Source organism: Sinocyclocheilus rhinocerous, unplaced genomic scaffold, assembly GCF_001515625.1.
Source record: "Sinocyclocheilus rhinocerous isolate Xijiao unplaced genomic scaffold, SAMN03320098_v1.1 scaffold1405, whole genome shotgun sequence".
Taxonomy (NCBI): domain Eukaryota; kingdom Metazoa; phylum Chordata; class Actinopteri; order Cypriniformes; family Cyprinidae; genus Sinocyclocheilus; species Sinocyclocheilus rhinocerous.
Genome location: NW_015645543.1, coordinates 2,042,391 through 2,062,263, shown reverse-complemented (window position 1 = coordinate 2,062,263; position 19,873 = coordinate 2,042,391). Strand labels below are relative to the sequence as shown.

Sequence of the window (19,873 nt, the reverse complement as noted above, 5' to 3'; positions counted from 1 at the left end):
TATATATATATATATTAGTGCTGTCAAAATTAGCGCATTAACGCAAGCGATTAATTTTTTCAGTTTAACGCCTTAAAAATATTTAACGCCGTTAACGCAGGGGCGGGGCTACGGTTGGCCACCCCACTCACAACTGCTGTTTCTGTCTCTTTTTTCGTGACAAGAACCATCGTCTATTTAAACGCAGAACGTCTTTATGACCACATCAAACAGGAAACTTTTCAGACGTGTGCTCCAACTTCACTTCAGGGTCAGGCGCGAGTCAAACAAGGAAATGGTGCTGTGCTCGCAGAATGCTTTTCAGTTGCACGCACAAAGGCGTCGGTGCGCTCATCATTTCATATCAAAGTGCGAATGAAACAATATGCATGCAATGTCGTAGTTATGTCGTCAGTTAAGTCATGAAGTTACCAAAAAGGCAATTAAAGCTGCCTTAAAACTGTGCATGTATGTATTTGTTATATGAGTCACATTTAAGAACATGTATCTGAAATGCTTCCAAACTGTCCTGGAGCATCCCAGCACTGTCTCCCTCACCTTTCACACTCGATTCAACTCAATAGAGACTTTAAGAACTGAAGTGGGTCAGAAAAGGTAAAGAGAGATGCGTATCAGATCACGCTCAGCAGCGACAGCTCTTAAAGTGACAGCAGACCAAAAAAACGTAATATCCAGCTGCTGTGATGTCTGGTAATCAAAGATCAAAAGTAAAACAGGAAATCAATAACTTTTGTAGCTTTAAGGATTCATCTGTATTTAATTTAGAATTTAGTGTTTGATCAATTTATGTATATTTCCTACTTGCTGAAGGGCACAGGTAAATATGACATTTATTATAATGGGTTTATGTGAAGATTGTTTTACAGTAAGTTCACTTAAATTAGAAGTTATTTTAAGTAGTCTAATAAATGTTAAAATTGATAGCTTTGTAATGTTGAATGGCTAATCAATGGTTAAATATTAGGGGGAAAAATTATTTCATAGAGACATCAAGAGTGACACTGGCCTTCAGTCATAAAAAAGATGCCATTATACAAATATTAAAAATATACTGTCTTTATGTTGTTTCTACAGTAATTTGAAGGTTGAATGTGAAATTACTGCAATGTGGAAGAATTTTTTTTTTTAAACTTTAATGTTAGGTGGGATTAATTTCAGAAAAAATGTGTGATTAATTAGTAATTTTTTAAATCAATTAACAGCACTAATATATATATACTGTATATGTATATGTATATTTCAAATAAATGCTGTTCTATCCGTCAAAAAATCCTGAAAAAAGTATATCATGGTTACCAAAAATGTTAAAGGGGTCATATGATGCTGCTAAAAAGAACATTATTTTGTGTATTTGGTGTAATGAAATGTGTTTATGCGGTTTAAGGTTCAAAAAACACATTATTTTCCACATACTGTACATTATTGTTTCCCCTCTATGCCCCGCCTTTCTGAAACGCGTCGATTTTTACAAAACTAATCGGTCTGAAAGTTGATGTATTCCCTCAGCGACCAGCACGGATCAGCTCCAGGCATGACGAAGCGGATATCGTCCTCTTTTGGATGGCCAACCAAAGTAGTTTCGCTTTCACAATGAAACGCAGCGCCTTCACGACATGGCGGCGGCGGCAACAATACTACAGCGAGAATAAAAGTTACGCCTTCTTTCTTTGAGTGAACATTTGGGCGGCGTTATGCAAATCTTCCCACATAGTGACCTAGATATGTGGGGGCGTGTTAGAACGAGCCGTTTTAGGGGGGCGTGGCAGAGTCTTAACTTTGATAAAGAATATCTCTTTGGATTTGAGACTTTAGTCTTTGTAACTTTACAGATCTTCTTTATGCACCAAGAGCTTGTAACACTCCAAAGAGAAAGGAAAAATTGAAATCGCATCATATGACCCCTTTTTTTTTAACATTGATAATAATCAGAAATGTTTCTTGAGCACCAAATCAGCATATTAGAATGATTTCTTAAGGATCATGTGACACTGAATACTGGAGTAATGGCTGCTGGATATTCAGCCCACTTTGCCATCACAGAAATAAATTAAAAGATTAAATTTTGCATTTAAAATTAAAGTTACATATTAAAATTAAAAGTTATTTTAAATTGTCATAATATTTCATAATATTACTGTTTTACTGTATTTTTGACCAAATAAATGTAGACTTGATGAGCATAAGAGACACAAAAACTAAAAAAAATCTTACTGACCTCAGACTTTTCAATGGTAGTATATTTATCTCAATAAATGCAGTTTTATTAACAACTTGCCAGTTTTACACTTACTGCTTGTTCAAAATAGCATTTTGGACACATGAGCAATGCCCAGGGGTTACATATTTGCCTTCTCCAACATAAAAAAATATTTTTAATGTTTTTTCAAAGATATTTATCATGAATAAACTTGTTAATTGTGCCTCTTATCTTAATTTCTCCTTCAGGACCCAGATAAGTTCCAGTTTGGAAAGACGAAGATTTTCTTCAGGGCAGGTCAGGTGGCCTATCTGGAGAAGCTCCGAGCTGATAAGTTCCGCTTCGCCTGCATTAATATCCAGAAGACCGTGCGAGGATGGCTCCAGAGAATTCGGTACCGCAAGATCCGCAAGTCTGCTATCACTCTGCAGAGATACGGCCGGGGTTACTTGGCACGCAGGTGAATGTTTGAATAGACGGCTCTTAGATTGAACTTCACAGAAATACAGAATACAGAAATATTCAGCTTGGCATGTTTTTAGCTTTACTTACAGCTCTTGTTCTCTCATTCTCTCTCAGATTTGCAGAGATGCTTCGCCTGACCCGAGCAGCACTTATTTGTCAAAAGCAGTACCGGATGGTACGAGTTCGACGGGAGTATCTGAGGACCCGTCGGGCTGTGATCACCATTCAAGCGTTCGCCCGGGGCATGTTCATACGCAGGTTATATCAGGAGGTACTCTACAGCACTTTATCTTTTGTTTCACACTCTTCATGTTTCTTTAAAGCACAGTTTTAAGCTGCATTTTCTGTCTTTTCAGTTCCTGCTCCATCACAAAGCCATGATCATTCAGAAGACCGTCCGTGGTTGGCTTGTGAGAAAGAAGTATCTCCGTGCCAGATATGCTGCCATTGTCATCCAGTGTTTCTACCGCCGTGTACGTGCCAAGCGCCAACTCAAACAGCTCAAGATAGCAGCCCGTTCGGCCGAACACTTTAAAAACCTCAATGTCGGAATGGAGAACAAGATCGTGCAGCTCCAGAAGAAGATGGATAACCAGGTACAGGAGCATAATAGGATGCATGAATGATTAAAGAGTCACCAAAACGAAGTGACATGGTGTTGACTAGTTACCTTCTTTCTTTACAGTCAAAAGAGTATAAAACTCAGAATGAGCAGCTGGTTGTTACTAACACTACTCTGGGATCAGAGGTCACCAAGCTCCAGAAAGAAGTGGAGACACTTCGTAGTCGGCAGACTGCTGGCACTCAGGTGACATCACTGCAGGAAGAGCTTGAGAAGTTGAGGGCGGAGCTCCAGGAAGCCCACGCCCAGAGGAAGCAGATAGAGGAGGAGTTCAGCAGCGAGAAACAAGGACTCGAACAGGTGAGAAAGGATGCTCAGATAACTAGTTGATGTTTGTTGATGTTCTTTGTCTCAAGAATTGTTTCATATTTCTATATCATTTGAAATGTCTGAGGGTAAATAGAAAAACAGGTCAATGCATTTAGTTTTCAGTTTCCACAGGAAAAAAATGACACTCTAAAAGGGCAGCTGTTACGTAACTAATGTCTGTCATGCACAAGCAAAGTTAATAATGCATGGAAATTGCTTAAGAGGTTTTTACCAGCTCACAAAAGGTCTTTTGAAATGGAATAATCAGCTAGTATGCCTTTAATGTGACCATCTCCCTCATGTTTTGATGGTAAGAGTAAAATTGATCAATTTAAATTATAGTAGTGTCTTAATATCAGTGCTATAGTGATGCACTCAAATAGTTTTTAAGTTTATGCTTTTTTCTTGTTTTTTTATAGTAACGTGTGTGTGTGTGTGTGTGTGTATGTATGTGTATATACCTTTCAAAAGTTTGGGATCGTAACATTTTTAATGTTTTTGAAAGTCTCATGCTTACTAAGGCTGTATTTATTTGATCAAAAATACAATAAACAGTAATATAATTACAATTAAAAATAACTTTTTATTTTTTTTTTTGAATGTTTTTAAAATGTCATTTATTTCTTTGTTGGCAAAGCTGAATTTTTAGTAGCCATTACTGCAGTCTTCAGTGTCACACGATCCTTCAGAAATCATTCTAATATGCTGATTCGATACTCAAGAAACATCTTATTATTATCAGTGTTGAAAAGAGTTGTGCTGCTTAATATTTTATTGAAAACCTTGATACATTTAGATGCCATTTGATGCATTCTTAATGACTTAAGTATTAATTTCTTTGAAAATAATCTTACTGACCCCAAACTTTTAAACAGTACGGTATATATATTCACAAAAAGGTACATATCAAATAATAAGACGGTTTGAAATGATTATTAATTTTATTTTAATTCAGCTTTTCACTCAAAATTGGTATGCTGATAATCTAATTTATATTTGTGTAAAGATTTTTAACATTAAATTAGAGAAATGCAAAAAAAATAAAATATCAAACTTGTGGACCCCACTGTATATAATCTGAACTGGCTTGCTTACAGTTAAACTTGCTTGTTTATCTGATGGTCTGAGATGAAAGGGTGGTGTGACTTTCCCTTCCTTTTGCAGAGGGTGGAGGAGCTGGAGAAAGAGAACAAGCTCTTGAAGAAGGAGAAAGAAGAGATGAACCGCAGAATCCAGACCTCCAGTCAGGGTGAGTTTCATGCTTCAGAGTCACACGCACACTCAGAGCATCTGGAGGAAGGAGTATGAGGAGCGAAAGGATGTGTGGCTTGCCTGGAGGGCTGGGCTGGTTTTGTTTGACGCACAAGAGAGTCTGTGTGCAGAAGTGGGACGAGAGAGACAGGAACTGCATTGGATTTCAGTAGAGGAATGTGACACTGCTGCTTTACCTGCACAACTAAAAGCTGACCGTTGTATCAAGCCGGTTCACATGCGAGAATGCTATTTGAAACCCGAGGTTTGGTCTCAATACGCTTTCTGTTTGCTAAATGTCGCTTTAACGAGTTTGTCCCGCACTTATTTTCCTCAGTGCTGTTCTGCTGTCGAGGCTGTTTAAGTTGTTCAAAACACTATTTAAAGGACTGTTATGAATGCAGTGATTGTTTTGGCGACTTTGATCAGTTTTTGTTAACAGTGTCTTTAGTAGGAAACTAATTTTTCTCTCAGAAGTTTTATTTCTGGTCTTTATTTTGGCCAATCTAAAGAGTCACTAATTTCACTAATGATAATGGTGACTGTCATTTGCTCACCCTCACATCATTCCAAATTACTTCCTTTTAATTTGCTGAACACACACACACACAAAAAAAAATACTTTTTGTCCATACAGTGTAAGTCTATGGAGTCCAGTCAGTGTTGTTTTGGGCCCCATTCATTTTGTATTGTATGGAAAAAAAGCAGTTCTTCAGAATACCTTCTTTCATGTTCCACAGAAGAAAGAAAGTCAGGTTTGGAACAACATGAGGGTGAGTAAATGGTGGCAGGATTTTCGTTTTTGGGTGAACTATCCCTTTAAAGAAAAGTCTTGTGCAATTCATGTGAATAGTATGGTTAAAGCTGGAGGCACAATCAAGCTTTCATGTGGCATTGATAAATCAGATAAAATTCTCAATAACCAACAGTTTTAACATATGAAATACCCTTTTGTTTTGTCATTTCTATAACAGTTAAAACAAAAAGAAACAAGGAACATTTAAAAAAATCTTATTTATCATATTTCTAGTATGTCTTTATGGAGCTTCACTTGTTCCTCAAGTCATTGCTTCAAATAAAAGGGTCAAAGGAATCAATGTCACAGGTTTATTATACCATTATCTTGGTATGATAATTATCTCCTAATTATGGATGGCTGCTTTATCAAACTACTATCAGGCCATACGTCCGATAGCTCTTTCAGAAAGGATGTGATTATAGGCTTTCACACTGTACATACAACTTTGAGTACAGTTGAGAAGAGTTTGCTTTAAGTTAGTGGTGATGTTTTTATTATAATATGCATTTTGAATGTAGAGGATGTGCTTATTTTATTTCTATTGGGATTACAGAATCAAGAACATTTTGTAACCTACACATAGAAGCTCAAAGGTCTTCCATCAGAGTAATAAAGATCTTTTATTGATTGACAAAATGTCAATCAAGCCGAAGAATAATAAAAGATTGATAAAAGTGTTATCATCATCACTATTACATTGGCTAATATTCAATTGGACACAGTAACACAAAACCTGTAGTGTGGATGTAAAATAAACTGGGATCTCACAACTAAAATAGATCAAAAGAGGTTTCAGTTTTTTATACCCTGAATAAAAAAAATCCTAATTTATGAGAAAGATACGTTTTTCACACACGTGATACAGAAATATTCAGCTTGTGAAAGTTGATACAGGTGAATGGGAGCTGCGTGTTGTCTTGCTCATTGCTTTATTCCTGTGAGTGAATGCCTTTGTTTTGTCTCTCAGGTCAGGCAGGCGATGTGTCTCAGAAAGAGATCCGTCTGCAGGTTGAACTGGATGAGGAGAGACAACGATATCAGAATCTGGTGAAAGAATATTCCAGACTGGAGCAGAGATACGAAAATCTGCAGGAGGACATGTCCTCCATGAAGGTAATGCTTTGACAGTGAGTCTGAACTTCTGGAATTTGCTTTTTACTGTTGTCTGTAACATCTTTATGGTTCTAGTTCCATCCCGGCCACCGGAGGAACCCCTCTAACCAGAGCAGTCTGGGCTCGGACTCCAACTACCCCTCCATCAGTATGTCAGAGGTGGGAGACACTGATGACACCATCCAGCAGGTGGAGGTAAAGCAATTTCATTGAATCTGCTAATATACACCAGCAGACTTTGAGAAGGGTATAAAGACATTTCAGGATGAGCATCAATTTGGTTTGTCTTCCTGCAGGAGATGGGCATAGAGAAGGCTGCCATGGACCTCAGTGTATTCATGAAGTTACAGAAGCGTGTGCGAGAGCTGGAGCAGGAAAGAAAGAGGCTGCAGACCAATCTAGAGAAAGTAGAGGAACTGAGCACACGCAAGGCATGTTTATTTGTCATGTCTTTTCTGCTTTCATACTCTTCTCACAGTTGCCACAAAACAATACAAAAAATGTAAAATACAGAACCGTTTTAAACAAAATATAACTTTTTTTTTTAAATACAAAAACTTTTAAAATAGAAAAATATATAAAGAGAGTAATTGTTATTTTGTTTTTTATTTTATAATTTTATTTTTTACTTTTGTTGGCTTTGACTGGAAATATGTCAACAAAGGAAAGATAACTGACTGTTTTATCATTTGATAGGGTTTTTGAGGTAGTGAATGTATGCGTTAATAAAAATAATCTTAAATAATCGAGATTTGCTGATTGTTGATACTCTTCTCTTTATGTTCTCATGACAGTTTTAACATCAGAACTTAACCTGAGTGGCTGCTAAACATTTCCCACTTTTTGGCCGTAGGTTACAACACAGCCAGGCGGTCATAAACAGCAGTTATCTTTTCTGATGTTCCCTCATCTGGACTTGCAACAGCATGGTCCGCTGCTTTATCAGTCAGCTTGTGTTTACAATTTTTTTTTCGTTCATTCTTTTATCTTATAGGGAAATGAGCCCATGATCTCCACGTCAGAAGACGATATAAACGCAGACCTGGCCTACAACAGTCTGAAGGTAAGAGTCAGTCCAGCTCAGTGTAATGGTCATGCCACTCTGCCTCCAGTCAAATGTCTGTCTTGGTGCTTATTGATTTGTTCTGCACTGGGGCCGCTCTGCTGCTGCTTGCTGGTCGCTCTGCCTGTTAAAGTGTGGGTGAGTGGAACGATGCAGAAATTTAAGACCAGGGCATTTTTAGAGAGTTGAACTATGGCAGGAAGGCACATGGATGATGTTTTGCTTTTATTTTTGTTCATCTATTTGCATAAACTCTCAAATTCTTCATTTTGTTAATTAAACACTTTAACTTTCAGACAAACTTTGAAAAGTGCCTTTGGTATAGACATTGAATTTGACAAATGAAAACACAGCTGTGTGCAATAGACAGAATGTTTAATAGGATGCATTGTCTTTAAGATCCAGTTGATTTCTTAATAGATCTCTTGATCTGATATCGAGAAGTCAGTCAAAACACGCAGAGGCAGGAAAGCGATCACATTTATTTTTTCAAACTTCTGTTTTATTTTGTCTGGCTAGAAATAATAAAAGCAATAAGCAATTACTATATAAAGCAAAAACAATTAAACATTTCTGTTTCTCAACATAGTCTTTTGACCTTAAAGATTTTGATACAAGTTCTTACCTCTGAATTTTCGCACTCTCTTATTTCCTGTAAAAATGATACAGCAAAATAACGTGAGATAAAATAGTGATTGCAAACATCATCAAATCAAAAGCAAGTTAAAAAAAATTAATGTATGTGAATAGTATTAAGAAATGCATAAATGCAAATATAATTATTTATTCTTTCAAATTACATTCATGACTATACATTTTTATATAAATTTTACTTTTTTGCTCTCTCTCTCTCTCTCTCTCTCTCTCTCTATATATATGTATATATGCAGTGTTTCCCCTGCCATTATTTTAGGGGGGCGGCCCCCCAAATCAAAAATGATATATAAAAATTTTGATGGAAAATAAACTATTATAAAATATTATAATCTAATATATAAAATATTAGATTTTATATCTATTATTCTTTTTAATTGAAAAAAAATCTAAATATAATAATACATTATAAATTATACATATATGCACAACACTCTTGCTCTCAGCACTCATACATGTACAACACTCTTGGACTAGTCTTGAAGCTGCACACAGGCAGGTGGCTAATACGAAATCAAATTTATTCCTTTGTGTCCTAAAGCTTTTTTGTCAGAGCTAATTTTTACTATCATGTGATTGTGATCTTCATCGGACACCTCACAAGCCCTTAACACTTTAATATCAGCAATCAGTTTTCAGTTCAACCAGTCATTTATCTGAGCACGAGGGTGTGTTGAAACCCCAACAGCAGGCTTGGTTTAACAGCTTTAAAAGGTTTGACTCTGACCAGAGAGCGAAGTACAAGAATGAAGACACCAGAGCCAAAAGTTGATCTGGAAGCTGTGCAGCTGAATGTGGAGCTCAAGGCAGTAGAATTACATAACTGATTTGTTTGTTTTCTTAAAGCACCCCAGCATTGCACGGTGAGCTTATATAATAATTGCTGATGGTTCTTGTTCTGCAGCTCTCAAACACTCTGTGTGTCTGATCAAAGCTTTAGCTGCGGGCGTTAGATTCACTTGGATAAAATTACTGCAGTCAGCATTGCTTGATTTTTGTATTTTTTGTGAGTCCCTCTCTTTCTGTTTCAAAGATTCTTTCTCTCACACAAAACACACATTCGTTCAGGCTTATTTACAACTTCTTGCCTCCGGTCACTTTTGATAGTTTTTACTAAAAATAAATCCTTTAAGTGGTACAAAATGCAGGCTATTTACCCTTTTTCAGACTGTGCTCATAAAATTTGTTCTGTTTACAGCGGCAAGAGCTCGAGACTGAGAACAAGAAGTTGAAGAATGACCTGAACGAGTTGAGGAAAGCGGTGGCCGACAGGGCCTCCGATAACAACTCATCCAATGAGCTTCAAGAGGGCTACAACCTGCTGCTGAATCAGCTCAAAGCGGCCAATGAGGAGCTGGATGTGCGCAAGGAGGAGGTCCTTATGCTTAAGACCCAAATCGTGAACTCCACAAGGCAGTCAGAGAACATAAACCACATTGTGAGTCTAAAACATCACCACCCCTCATTTTATAAATTTGACCTTTGTAGGCTTTTTTTTTTACAGCTGTTGTCTTACCAAATGAATCTATTGTATTATATCATTATCATATCAGACTTTCTAATCCATTAGCATCCCATCAGGCTTCAGGGTACCTTGAATGGAAAACTTCTTTAGCTTCTATAAAAGCGATCAGGCATGGAGACATTACATTGGATAAGATGGGATATAATGGGTTTTGGTGGAGCTCAGAGTTATTTAAGTTAAGGGAAAGTTCAGTGTAATAGTAATGGTGTGTCTGAGCTTTACAGAAGCTGTACTGCTAGTGAAAATGGCTTTATATCCACCTGCCTTTCTGAATCTGCTGAGGAGAGCCAATCATTGTCAGCATTGATTATGCTCGGAAAGAAAGTTATTTTTCTCGTTCTCACCGTTATATTTAATTTTGTGAGTAGCTGAAATGGAGAGTCCATAAGACAAAAAACACTTGGAAAAAATTATTTTCTCTCTGCAAGAATGCTTCAGTGCACAAAATATCTATAAACATACATTCATTGTTTCCTTTTGATATATTTGTTTAATTCAAACAGGATTCCAATGATGTATCAGAATGGACCAACATCAAGAAGCCCTTGGACTCAGAGGACACTGGTGATGCGCCTGATTTAAAGAAGTAAGGCAGTCCAATCTACCTAATGAAAGGCTTTTAAAGTGACATCAGCTTTCCTCCACATACTCATTCGTCTATTTTAATGAAGATTGAATCCAGTGGTATTGACAGTTCATCTGAGTCCAGAGCAGCTCTCTGATTCAGCTCTTCATGCTCCGTCTGCTTTCATTTACAGCAGTATACCTCCGTTTTCTGACCCACATTACTGGAGAGCCAATCACTTCTCATGAATTAGCATAGTGCTGCCTCAAACAAGCACTCACAAATGTCTCAAAGCTAACATTTGAAAAGTTATCTGCAATATTGCTGTCAAATTTATAGACCACCACTGGCTCATGGCAAGTTGGAGACAATTTAGTGGCCATAAATTTTTTTTGCCATGAAACATTATTTTGCATTCATACTAGTTGTATTGAAACTGACATGTTTCATATTATTATATTCTGTTGCACTACAGCATTCTGTCTACTGCTCTAAAACAAAGGTGAGCTTTCGAGATAACCAATTAAAATAACACCTTTTTTTTTTCTTGGTGCAAATTGAGTTATAAATTGGAAAAAACGGACACCATTTTTATTTTTAACCACACACAGGATTTTAGGATATTATAGGCAACAAAATGATACTTCTAAAACCAACTAGATGAAGAGTTTTGCAGCTTTCAGATGCAGCCATGGAGTTTTAGAAAATTGCTGCTTCTTAAAGGTAAATTTGAACTAAAAAGTAAATGACTGATTCAACTTGCGTCACAACAGTTCAGGGTCATTAAATTTTTTTTTATTTTTTATTATTATTAATACTTATATTCAGCAAGAATGCATTGAATTGAATTGAAAGTGACCGTAAAGACTTTTATAATGCTAAAACGTATTTATATTTTAAATTACTGACTCCAAATTTTTTAACAGTAGATCAGACTATCATTCTCATTTAATGTAAACAAAGTATTAAATTGCAATTCCATATAAAGTTACTGACCAACTGGCAAGTACCTTTTTTACAAACTCACAAAAAACACTTTTTGCCCTCATTTGGCACTCGCTGAGTGTTCATTTTGGACTCTAATAGTGCAATAAATAAAAAGGTGCCACAGTACAGTCTATGTAAATTTTCATCTCTGGCTTTTTATCTTTTTACCTCTGGCCAGTGCACTGTTAAAATCTGAACTTTCATTCTGTCCAATATCCATCCAGGCTGCTCTGAATTCATGACACTTTCTCTCTGTCACATTTTTAAAGTGGTCTTTTGAAACGGAGAGTGACAGATGTTAGATGACATACTCATTACCTGTGAAAGAATACGTTTTCGTACTCTGTGGTCTCAGGACTTGGCACTTTAAACACCATCTGATTTCTCATGCATGCGTTTTTCCTCCTTTCTCTATTTCTCATTTCCTGTGAGTGCCACATCTTCTTGCAGACATTGCTTGTCCAGGCAGCTAACCTAAAAAAAAAAAACATTATATCCTCAAGAAATAACCAAAGTTGTAGCAGCTACATGACCTCTTTACTTGAAGATAATACGGGTGAAATGGAGATGGGTAATTCAGATGTGCCCTCACATCTGATGTCTTCACAGACTAATCTAACCTGCCATACCTTGCTTTGCTACACTAACTGGCCCTGCCATCTTGTCATTCTTCTCTTTTGCTTTCTCTCCTGTCTGTCTGCTGCCGCTCCTCTGTCTCTTTGGCTCTCTGTTACTCGGATGCCAGTAAAGCTCAAGACTGGGGTTATTTGAATGAAGATGGGGAACTTGGCCTGGCCTACCAGGGTCTAAAGCAAGTTGCCAGGTTGTGCTTTACATTTCTTGGATTTCACTCCAGGTTTAACTGGATTTCGAGGCTTCTGTTTCTGTCAGTGTTTTTCAATCAGTAAAGAACCATTGGGCATATATTGAGTTTTGTCACTTTTGAGAAGTGTGTTGAGGGCTAACCAAAGTGTATACACAGTTTACACCCACTTATTCCATATTATGGCATGCTTGTGTTCAGGCTGCTGGAGGCCCAGCTGCAGACACAGTCTCGACAGCACAAGGATGAGTTAGAGGCTCTCCACACGCAAATCGAACTGCTGAAGGACAGTCTGGAGAAGAAACAGGAAATGCTGGACCACTTCTCCACACTTTCTCCTGATGCTCTGGTGGAGTTCAGCGTGCAACAGGAGATCACACGCCTCACTAACGAAAACCTGGTGAGACCTTATCTCAGATAGAATTTATGTAATCAGTATTATTGTCTTCCTTTTATTTTTATTTTTTTTATTTTTTAAATGCTTAGATATACCTAAAACAAGCAGTGTTAATTTTGACAGCAAATTTTGATTTAGTTTTAGTCATAGTCTTTGGACTAAAATACCATTTAGTTTTAGTCATATTTTAGTCATTTGAATTGTTTTATTCTTAGTCTAGTTTTAGTCGACTAAATATCACGAGACTTTAAAATCTAATGGGTTTATTTAGTGTAATGCCTTTATTAAGTGTTTTTCTAAAATGGTAAATTTTCTATTAACCTGGTAATATAAATGATATTAAGATTTGAACATGCAATATAGACAAAGATTAAACTGACACATAACATGACAACAACAAAAAAAACTTTTCATAAAGAAAAAAGAACGGATGAAAAGATGGTCTTCTTTTCAATAAAATACCAGTGATTATAGGGCCTATAATATGCATTCTTTATAACAACTTGCATGCAACATCCTTCATTCTTTCAAGCAGACATTTTTATTTATATAAATTAAATTTAGATTGTTCCTTATTAGAGCTACTAAAGTGATTCAGTCAAGAGCAATGAGTGATTTCCTCACTTTTGTTGATACATTAACAAAAAGACAGACAATAACTAAATTAAGGCTGCTGCCCCTTTAAACTGATTGCACAGATTCAATATACTGGCGATTATTCTCCCAACAGTTTACATTCACTTGAGATGTAACTGGGTGTGTTTACGTAAATACTTGTCAAAAGAGACTTTGTGTGTATTTCTCCGTTAAGTAGTCAGTAGTCGAATTTAGTAGTCAGTAGTCGAATTCAGTAGTCATGTGCTGTTTGAGAGGCACTTTTCTGTGTGCGGGTTTCGGCTGTGTGCGCTCAGAAAACCGGACTGAATTCAGTGCTCTTTCGCGTCATCACGCTTTTCAAATTTATCCATATGTCTGCTCTTCTCTTATTCCCAGACACTGAAATTTTTTTACGTTTTATCAGCTGTGCCGCAAGTGTATGCAAGCGTATGATCAGAGAGTTACATCTCTGTCCAGTCATACCTCCCTAACATTTTCATCTTGTTTTTATACCTTGACGAAAATGTCAGTAGATTTTCGTCATTGTTTTTGTCATTCAAAAAGAGTTTCTATTTTGTCGTCTCGTTTTTGTCTGTGAAAATTTTTTTACGAAAATTATGAATATACAAATATTTTTCATCAACGAAATGAACACTGAAAACAAGATCAATTGTAGATTTTGAATGAAGCATATTTTTTCTTAACTTATTGGGTAATTGTTTGTGTTGCTTTAAGCATGAATCTCTGAATTGTGTTAGATTTAAATAAAACAAATAAACAGTTTTTCATTGCGATAAGAAAAATGAAACAAGACGATCTAAAAAAAAAAATTTGATTTTGCACAATCAATTTTGCTAAAACATAGTAAAATCATCTTGTGTAAGTAATATTTGCTTATTTTGACTGGGAAACAACACAATTGTTTTTCAGTGAGCCCTCAGACTTAGCCAATGGTTCATATCCAACACACAATATTGACATTCTCACTCAAGATGATGGTGATTATTGTTCTCCAGGATCTGAAGGAACTTGTTGAGAAGTTGGAGAAGAATGAGAAGAAGTTGAAGAAGCAGTTGAGGATCTATATGAAGAAAGTGCAAGAGCTGGAAGGTTAAACATCTGTCTTTCATCTGTGTGTTTACCGTTGTCTTGTACTTATTGCCATTTGCTGATGTGCTGTTATTCTTCGTACAGTGTCTCAGGCCACAAAGAGCAGACCAGAGCTGACTCGTCAGGTCACCGTACAGAGGAAAGAAAAGGACTTTGAAGGCATGCTGGAGTACTACAAAGAAGATGAGGTCTTGCTGGTCAAGACTTTAATTACAGGTATGTGTAGTTACATGCAGGCATGTTTTAATGTGGAGGTCCTGTAGCTATGTTAAATGCACAGGTCTTGTCTTTAGAGATGAAGCCCAATGCGGTGTCGGCCACAGTCCCCTGCCTCCCTGCTTACATCCTCTTCATGTGTATCCGTCATGCCGACTACATCAACGACGACCAAAAAGTTCATTCACTCCTTACCACAACCATCAATGCCATCAAAAAGGTCCTGAAGGTATGTATACTGTATGTAATCACATCGACACACTCCCAGAATTCAAACCAGCTACACTACTATTCGAAAGTTTGTTTGTTTTTAAAGAAATGAATACTTCAGCAAGGATGCATTAAATTGATCAAAAGTTTCAATAAAGGCAATTATAATGTTAAAGAAATGATCTGTTTAACATAAATGCGGAGTTTAAAAGTAAAGACATTTATAATGTTAAAAAAAAATGCTGTTTAGCATAAATGCTTTTGACATTCTATTCATCAAATAATCCTGAAAAATCTATTTCACAGTTTTCACCAAAATATTAAGCAGCACAACCGTTTTTAAACACTGATAATAAAAAAGAAATTTTTCTTGAGCACCCAAAACTTCATTTTTGATTAGTAATATGTATTGCTAAGAACTTTATTTGGACAACTTTAAAGGCGATTTTCTCAGTATTTTGATTTTTTTGCACCCTCAGATTCCAGATTTTCAAATAGTTGTATCTCGGCCAAATATTATCCTATCCTAACCAACCATACATCAATGGAATTCATTCAGCTTTCAGATGATGTATAAATCTCAATTTCGAAAAATTGACCCTTATGACTGGTTTTGTGGTCCAGGGTCACATATTAGAATGATTTCTGAAGGGTCATGTGACACTGAAGACTGGAGTAATGATGCTGAAAATTCAGCTTTGCCGTCAGATGAATTAATTTTTTTTTGATTATATATAAAAAAAAACAAAAAACAATGTTTTAAATTATAATAATATTTCAAAATATTACTTTGTTTTATTGTATTTATGATCAAATAAATCCAGCCTAGCTGAACAAGAGACTTTTAAAAAAAACTTAAATCCTGCTGACCACAAACTTGAAAACATTAATGTATAAACCCATAATGATTTCATCATCCCTCTTTTTTTTATCTTCTCTCCAGAGAAACAACGATGACTTTGAGATGACCTCCTTCTGGCTGGCAAATGCCAGTCGACTTCTGCACTGTCTGAAGCAGTACAGCGGGGATGAGGTGAGATTTTTATTTTGTCCAGTGATGATTTCAGCTGCAAGTATAAGAGCCAGTTCCATGTACCACACTTTAACATATTTAACCAGCCATTAAGTACAGATAATGCTTGAAAAGTGTGGTTTTAAGCCTCAGGTGACCCCGTCTAGATCACTGGTATGATTTGGCTGTTGCTTCCTGTCATAGGCGTTCATGACACAGAACACTGTCAAGCAGAACGAGCACTGCCTGAAGAACTTTGACCTGGCTGAGTATCGGCAGGTTCTGAGTGACCTCTCCATCCAGGTCTATCAGCAGCTCGTCAGAGTAGCAGAAGGCATCATGCAACCCATGATTGGTGGGTACAGAGAGACACCAGACCACTATAAGCACTAAAAATTGAGTTGTTTGCACATTCTAATAGTTCATAATGTTTTGTCAGTTTCTGCCATGCTTGAGAGCGAGAGCATCCCCAGCCTGGCCGGAGTGAAGCCCATGGGCTACAGGAACCGCTCCTCTAGTTTGGACTGTGAGAGCGGAGGTCCAGCGGGCTACACGCTACAGGCCTTGATCAGGCAGCTGGGACAGTTTTACACCGTCATGGCGGACCACGGCCTGGACCCTGAGATCAGCCAGCAGGTGGTTCGCCAGCTCTTCTATTCCATCAATGCAGTGACCCTCAACAACCTGCTGCTGCGCAAGGATGTCTGCTCTTGGAGTACCGGCGTGCAGCTCAGGTACACGTTTGATGCTCTCAGGCAAATCCGTGGCCTTGTTAAATCTTCAGGACTTCAGATGAACGTAACATCCATCTCATTGGTGTCATTTCAGGTACAACATCAGTCAGTTGGAGGAATGGCTGAGAGGAAAGAATCTGCACCAGAGTGGAGCCGTAGCCACCATGGAACCTGTTATCCAGGCCGCCCAGCTGCTGCAGGTGAAGAAGAAGACCTCCCAAGATGCAGAGGCCATTTGCTCGCTCTGTACCGCCCTCAGCTTACAGCAGGTACACATTTAGCATTCATTTTTTCTTCATTTATTGTTTTGTTTAGTTTTTCATTGACTTAATCATGCTATTCTACTTCACTTCAGATTGTGAAGATCCTCAACTTGTACACGCCACTCAATGAGTTTGAGGAACGAGTCGCTGTGTCTTTCATAAGAGACATACAGGTAAGCACACTATGGACACACACTTGCTGGGTGTACCAAAATTTCAACATCAGTAAAACGCGACAAAAATATGCTAGTAAACACACTCCTGCCTAAAAAAGTTTAGTCAGTGTATATAATATTAAGGAATTTCTTTTATGTAACAGATGTATTATAGATTAATATCATACACCGTTGTTTAAAAGTTTGTGTTTGGCAAGGTTTGTTTTTTCCAGGAGATCTGTTCATATTAGTGTACAAGGCTGCACCAATTCGAACAGAAATACAGTGAAAATGGTAAAATTGTGAAATATTATTACAGTTTAAAATAACTGTTTGAATATATTTTGAAATGTAATTTATTTCGGTGATGCCAAAGCCAATACTCCAGTCTTCAGTGTCACATGATCCTTCAGAAAGGATTCTGATATGCTGATTTGCTTTTTAAGAAACAATTCTTGTTATTATCGTTGAAAACTGTTGTACTGCTTAATATTTTTTATGGAAACTTTTCAGGATTCTTTGAATAAAAAGTTCAGCATTTATTGAATAGACAGAACAGCATTTATTTAAAATAGAAATATGTTGTAACATAATAAATGTCTTTACTGTAATTTGATTAATGCATTTATTCATTGCTGAATAAAAAAAATATTAATTTCTTTAAAATAAAATCTTGCTATTGAACAATTTTTTTCCCCGTTTTTTTTTTTTAAGTTATATATTCATGTAAAAATGTAAGTGCAGTTTTGTCTTTATTGTTAAACTACTATTTGGTTAATTATAAATTGACTAATTTTAAATTTCTTACATTTTTGTATAGATAGCTGCACGCTTGTTAGTTCTGTTTACACTACAAAATCTGAAGTGGAGATCCCACATTTTAACATACATTTGATTTGGTTTCCTTGCAACTTAAGTCATTAACATCTCTCTTAGAAGGGCTTTTCAAACAAGAAGTGTATTAGATGATTCAACAGAATTTTTTTTTTCACATGCACATGAAAGCAATAAGTTAGTATTGTCTTGTTACTGAAAGATCAGTATTTTCTGCAGTGTTTGATGGCTTCTCAATGAGCATGTCCAATAAATACTCTCATTTCTCCTTTCGCAGAATCGTCTCCAAGATCGAATAGAAAACAACCAACTGCTGGTAGACACTAAATACACCTTCCCTGTGCTCTTCCCTTACACTCCATCAGCGCTCAGTCTGGAAACCGTACACATCCCGGCCTCCCTCAGCCTGCACTTCCTCACACGGGTCTGACATCTCAAATCTCTCTGTCTCGCTCTGAGCGGCCTGCAGCGGCCCATCGCAGATCTGCTAACCCACATACTAACAACACCACACGTGTGGGATTCACAGTATCGACATTTAACAAGACGGACAATCTCCCTGACCGACTAACTGTGGTGTTGAGACGGTTTCAATAAGGGGGGAAATGAGTCTAAATGATGCAGGTGTAAATGTGTTGTCAGCCTTTTGACTTTCCTTCTATAACACTCAACCAGTTCTCTCTGGGCTCCCATTTTATACAAGCAAGGCTATTGAAATATGAAGTTTAAACACTATATTTGGATTGGGATGTGTTTGTCTTTGACTAATTCTTATGATTAAACAAGTGTAATCTAAATTAAAGTAAGAGGGTTTTGGGCTACTGACATGAAACACTAATGCGAGATGTATGTGTCCGTATTCATGTATCTGTATTAGTGTGCACTGATTTCTTTGTGTTTGTAATGGAAAAGTGTCTTTTATTTCCCTTGCTTGTGCTGGAGCACAGTCTCATCTCAGAAACATGGGCTCCCACTGAAGCAACGCCACAATCTCGCTTTTTTTTTTCTAGGTGAACTTTTAAAATCGGCTGCCAAGATTCATTCCCACAACCTCTAGAAAAAGAAGCAGGAAATCTCTGCATTGCAGTGGCTGTTGCCAGTGGATCGGACTCTCCGAACAGAGGCTTTTTAAGCTTTTTTTCTCCCCATGTGTTGAAGAAACTTGGGACCCTGAATCACAGGGCCAGCAAATGTGGCCGATCGTGAAAGTGACCATGACAAGTTGAAGTATGTGGAGCAGAGGGAACGAGGATGATGAGAGGAGTTTGAGCTGGGATATTTAATATTCTGTTGAAATAAATAATCTTGTGATTGTTTGTTGGTGGAATCTAGAATGTGCTGGAAGGCATGTGCAAGTATGATGAATAAATGTATCTAAAGAGGCGTCATATACACTGGGATGAGTTTTATGGTGTACAGAAATACATTCTCAAAGCTACCAGGTTACTATTTCATGAAAGCAATTATCACAATTTACTTTATACTTTACACAGCTCTGTAGATGATTATGTGTAATCAAATAGCAATAACTACGCATTGTTTACTTAAACAAAAAAATAAGTACAATTTTATACAATCTCACGATTTTCCCCTTATTTTGTATGTTGCCAACAGAATGGGCTGTTCTGCGAGAATAGTGCATCATGTCAATTCAGGATACCGTATTTTGTTTCAAAGAGGTAATTCACGTTTTAGTTTTAGGTTTCAAAGTTTATACAAAGCTGTCAAAATCTCATGTATTGCACTATCACTCTCTGGATACAACTTTCTGGATTGAAATAGTTCTTTCAACGCCAATAAAGTAAGAACTGTCAATTTTTCAGTTGTATTCTTGTTATTTTGTAAATATATTGTATATTTTTTGACCATTCATTTTACGTTGACCATAAGGAGTTTTAATGCCACAGTCGCTTGGTTTTTATGTTGTAAGCAAGGGTTGATTTTATTTATTTATTTATTTTTACTGCCCTCT

The 19,873-nt window shown here is 36.9% G+C and overlaps 1 protein-coding gene across 1 annotated transcript in view; it reads left to right on the top strand.

The window, feature by feature from the left end:
- LOC107706434 (unconventional myosin-Vb-like) overlaps positions 1–19,445 on the top strand; it is a 54,413-nt gene extending 34,968 nt beyond the window's left edge. The window contains exons 19-40 of the mRNA XM_016510145.1: positions 2,446–2,657; positions 2,777–2,933; positions 3,019–3,258; positions 3,348–3,584; positions 4,758–4,842; positions 6,611–6,756; positions 6,832–6,951; positions 7,053–7,187; positions 7,751–7,819; positions 9,672–9,911; positions 10,502–10,584; positions 12,296–12,373; positions 12,575–12,773; positions 14,384–14,477; positions 14,562–14,693; positions 14,771–14,922; positions 15,847–15,936; positions 16,120–16,270; positions 16,355–16,649; positions 16,744–16,918; positions 17,005–17,085; positions 18,179–19,445. Of these exons, the coding sequence (XP_016365631.1) occupies positions 2,446–2,657; positions 2,777–2,933; positions 3,019–3,258; positions 3,348–3,584; positions 4,758–4,842; positions 6,611–6,756; positions 6,832–6,951; positions 7,053–7,187; positions 7,751–7,819; positions 9,672–9,911; positions 10,502–10,584; positions 12,296–12,373; positions 12,575–12,773; positions 14,384–14,477; positions 14,562–14,693; positions 14,771–14,922; positions 15,847–15,936; positions 16,120–16,270; positions 16,355–16,649; positions 16,744–16,918; positions 17,005–17,085; positions 18,179–18,331 (3,324 nt within the window). The 3' untranslated portion in view covers positions 18,332–19,445. The remainder of the gene's footprint in view (positions 1–2,445; positions 2,658–2,776; positions 2,934–3,018; positions 3,259–3,347; positions 3,585–4,757; positions 4,843–6,610; positions 6,757–6,831; positions 6,952–7,052; positions 7,188–7,750; positions 7,820–9,671; positions 9,912–10,501; positions 10,585–12,295; positions 12,374–12,574; positions 12,774–14,383; positions 14,478–14,561; positions 14,694–14,770; positions 14,923–15,846; positions 15,937–16,119; positions 16,271–16,354; positions 16,650–16,743; positions 16,919–17,004; positions 17,086–18,178) is intronic.
- Positions 19,446–19,873: the final 428 nt, after the last annotated feature.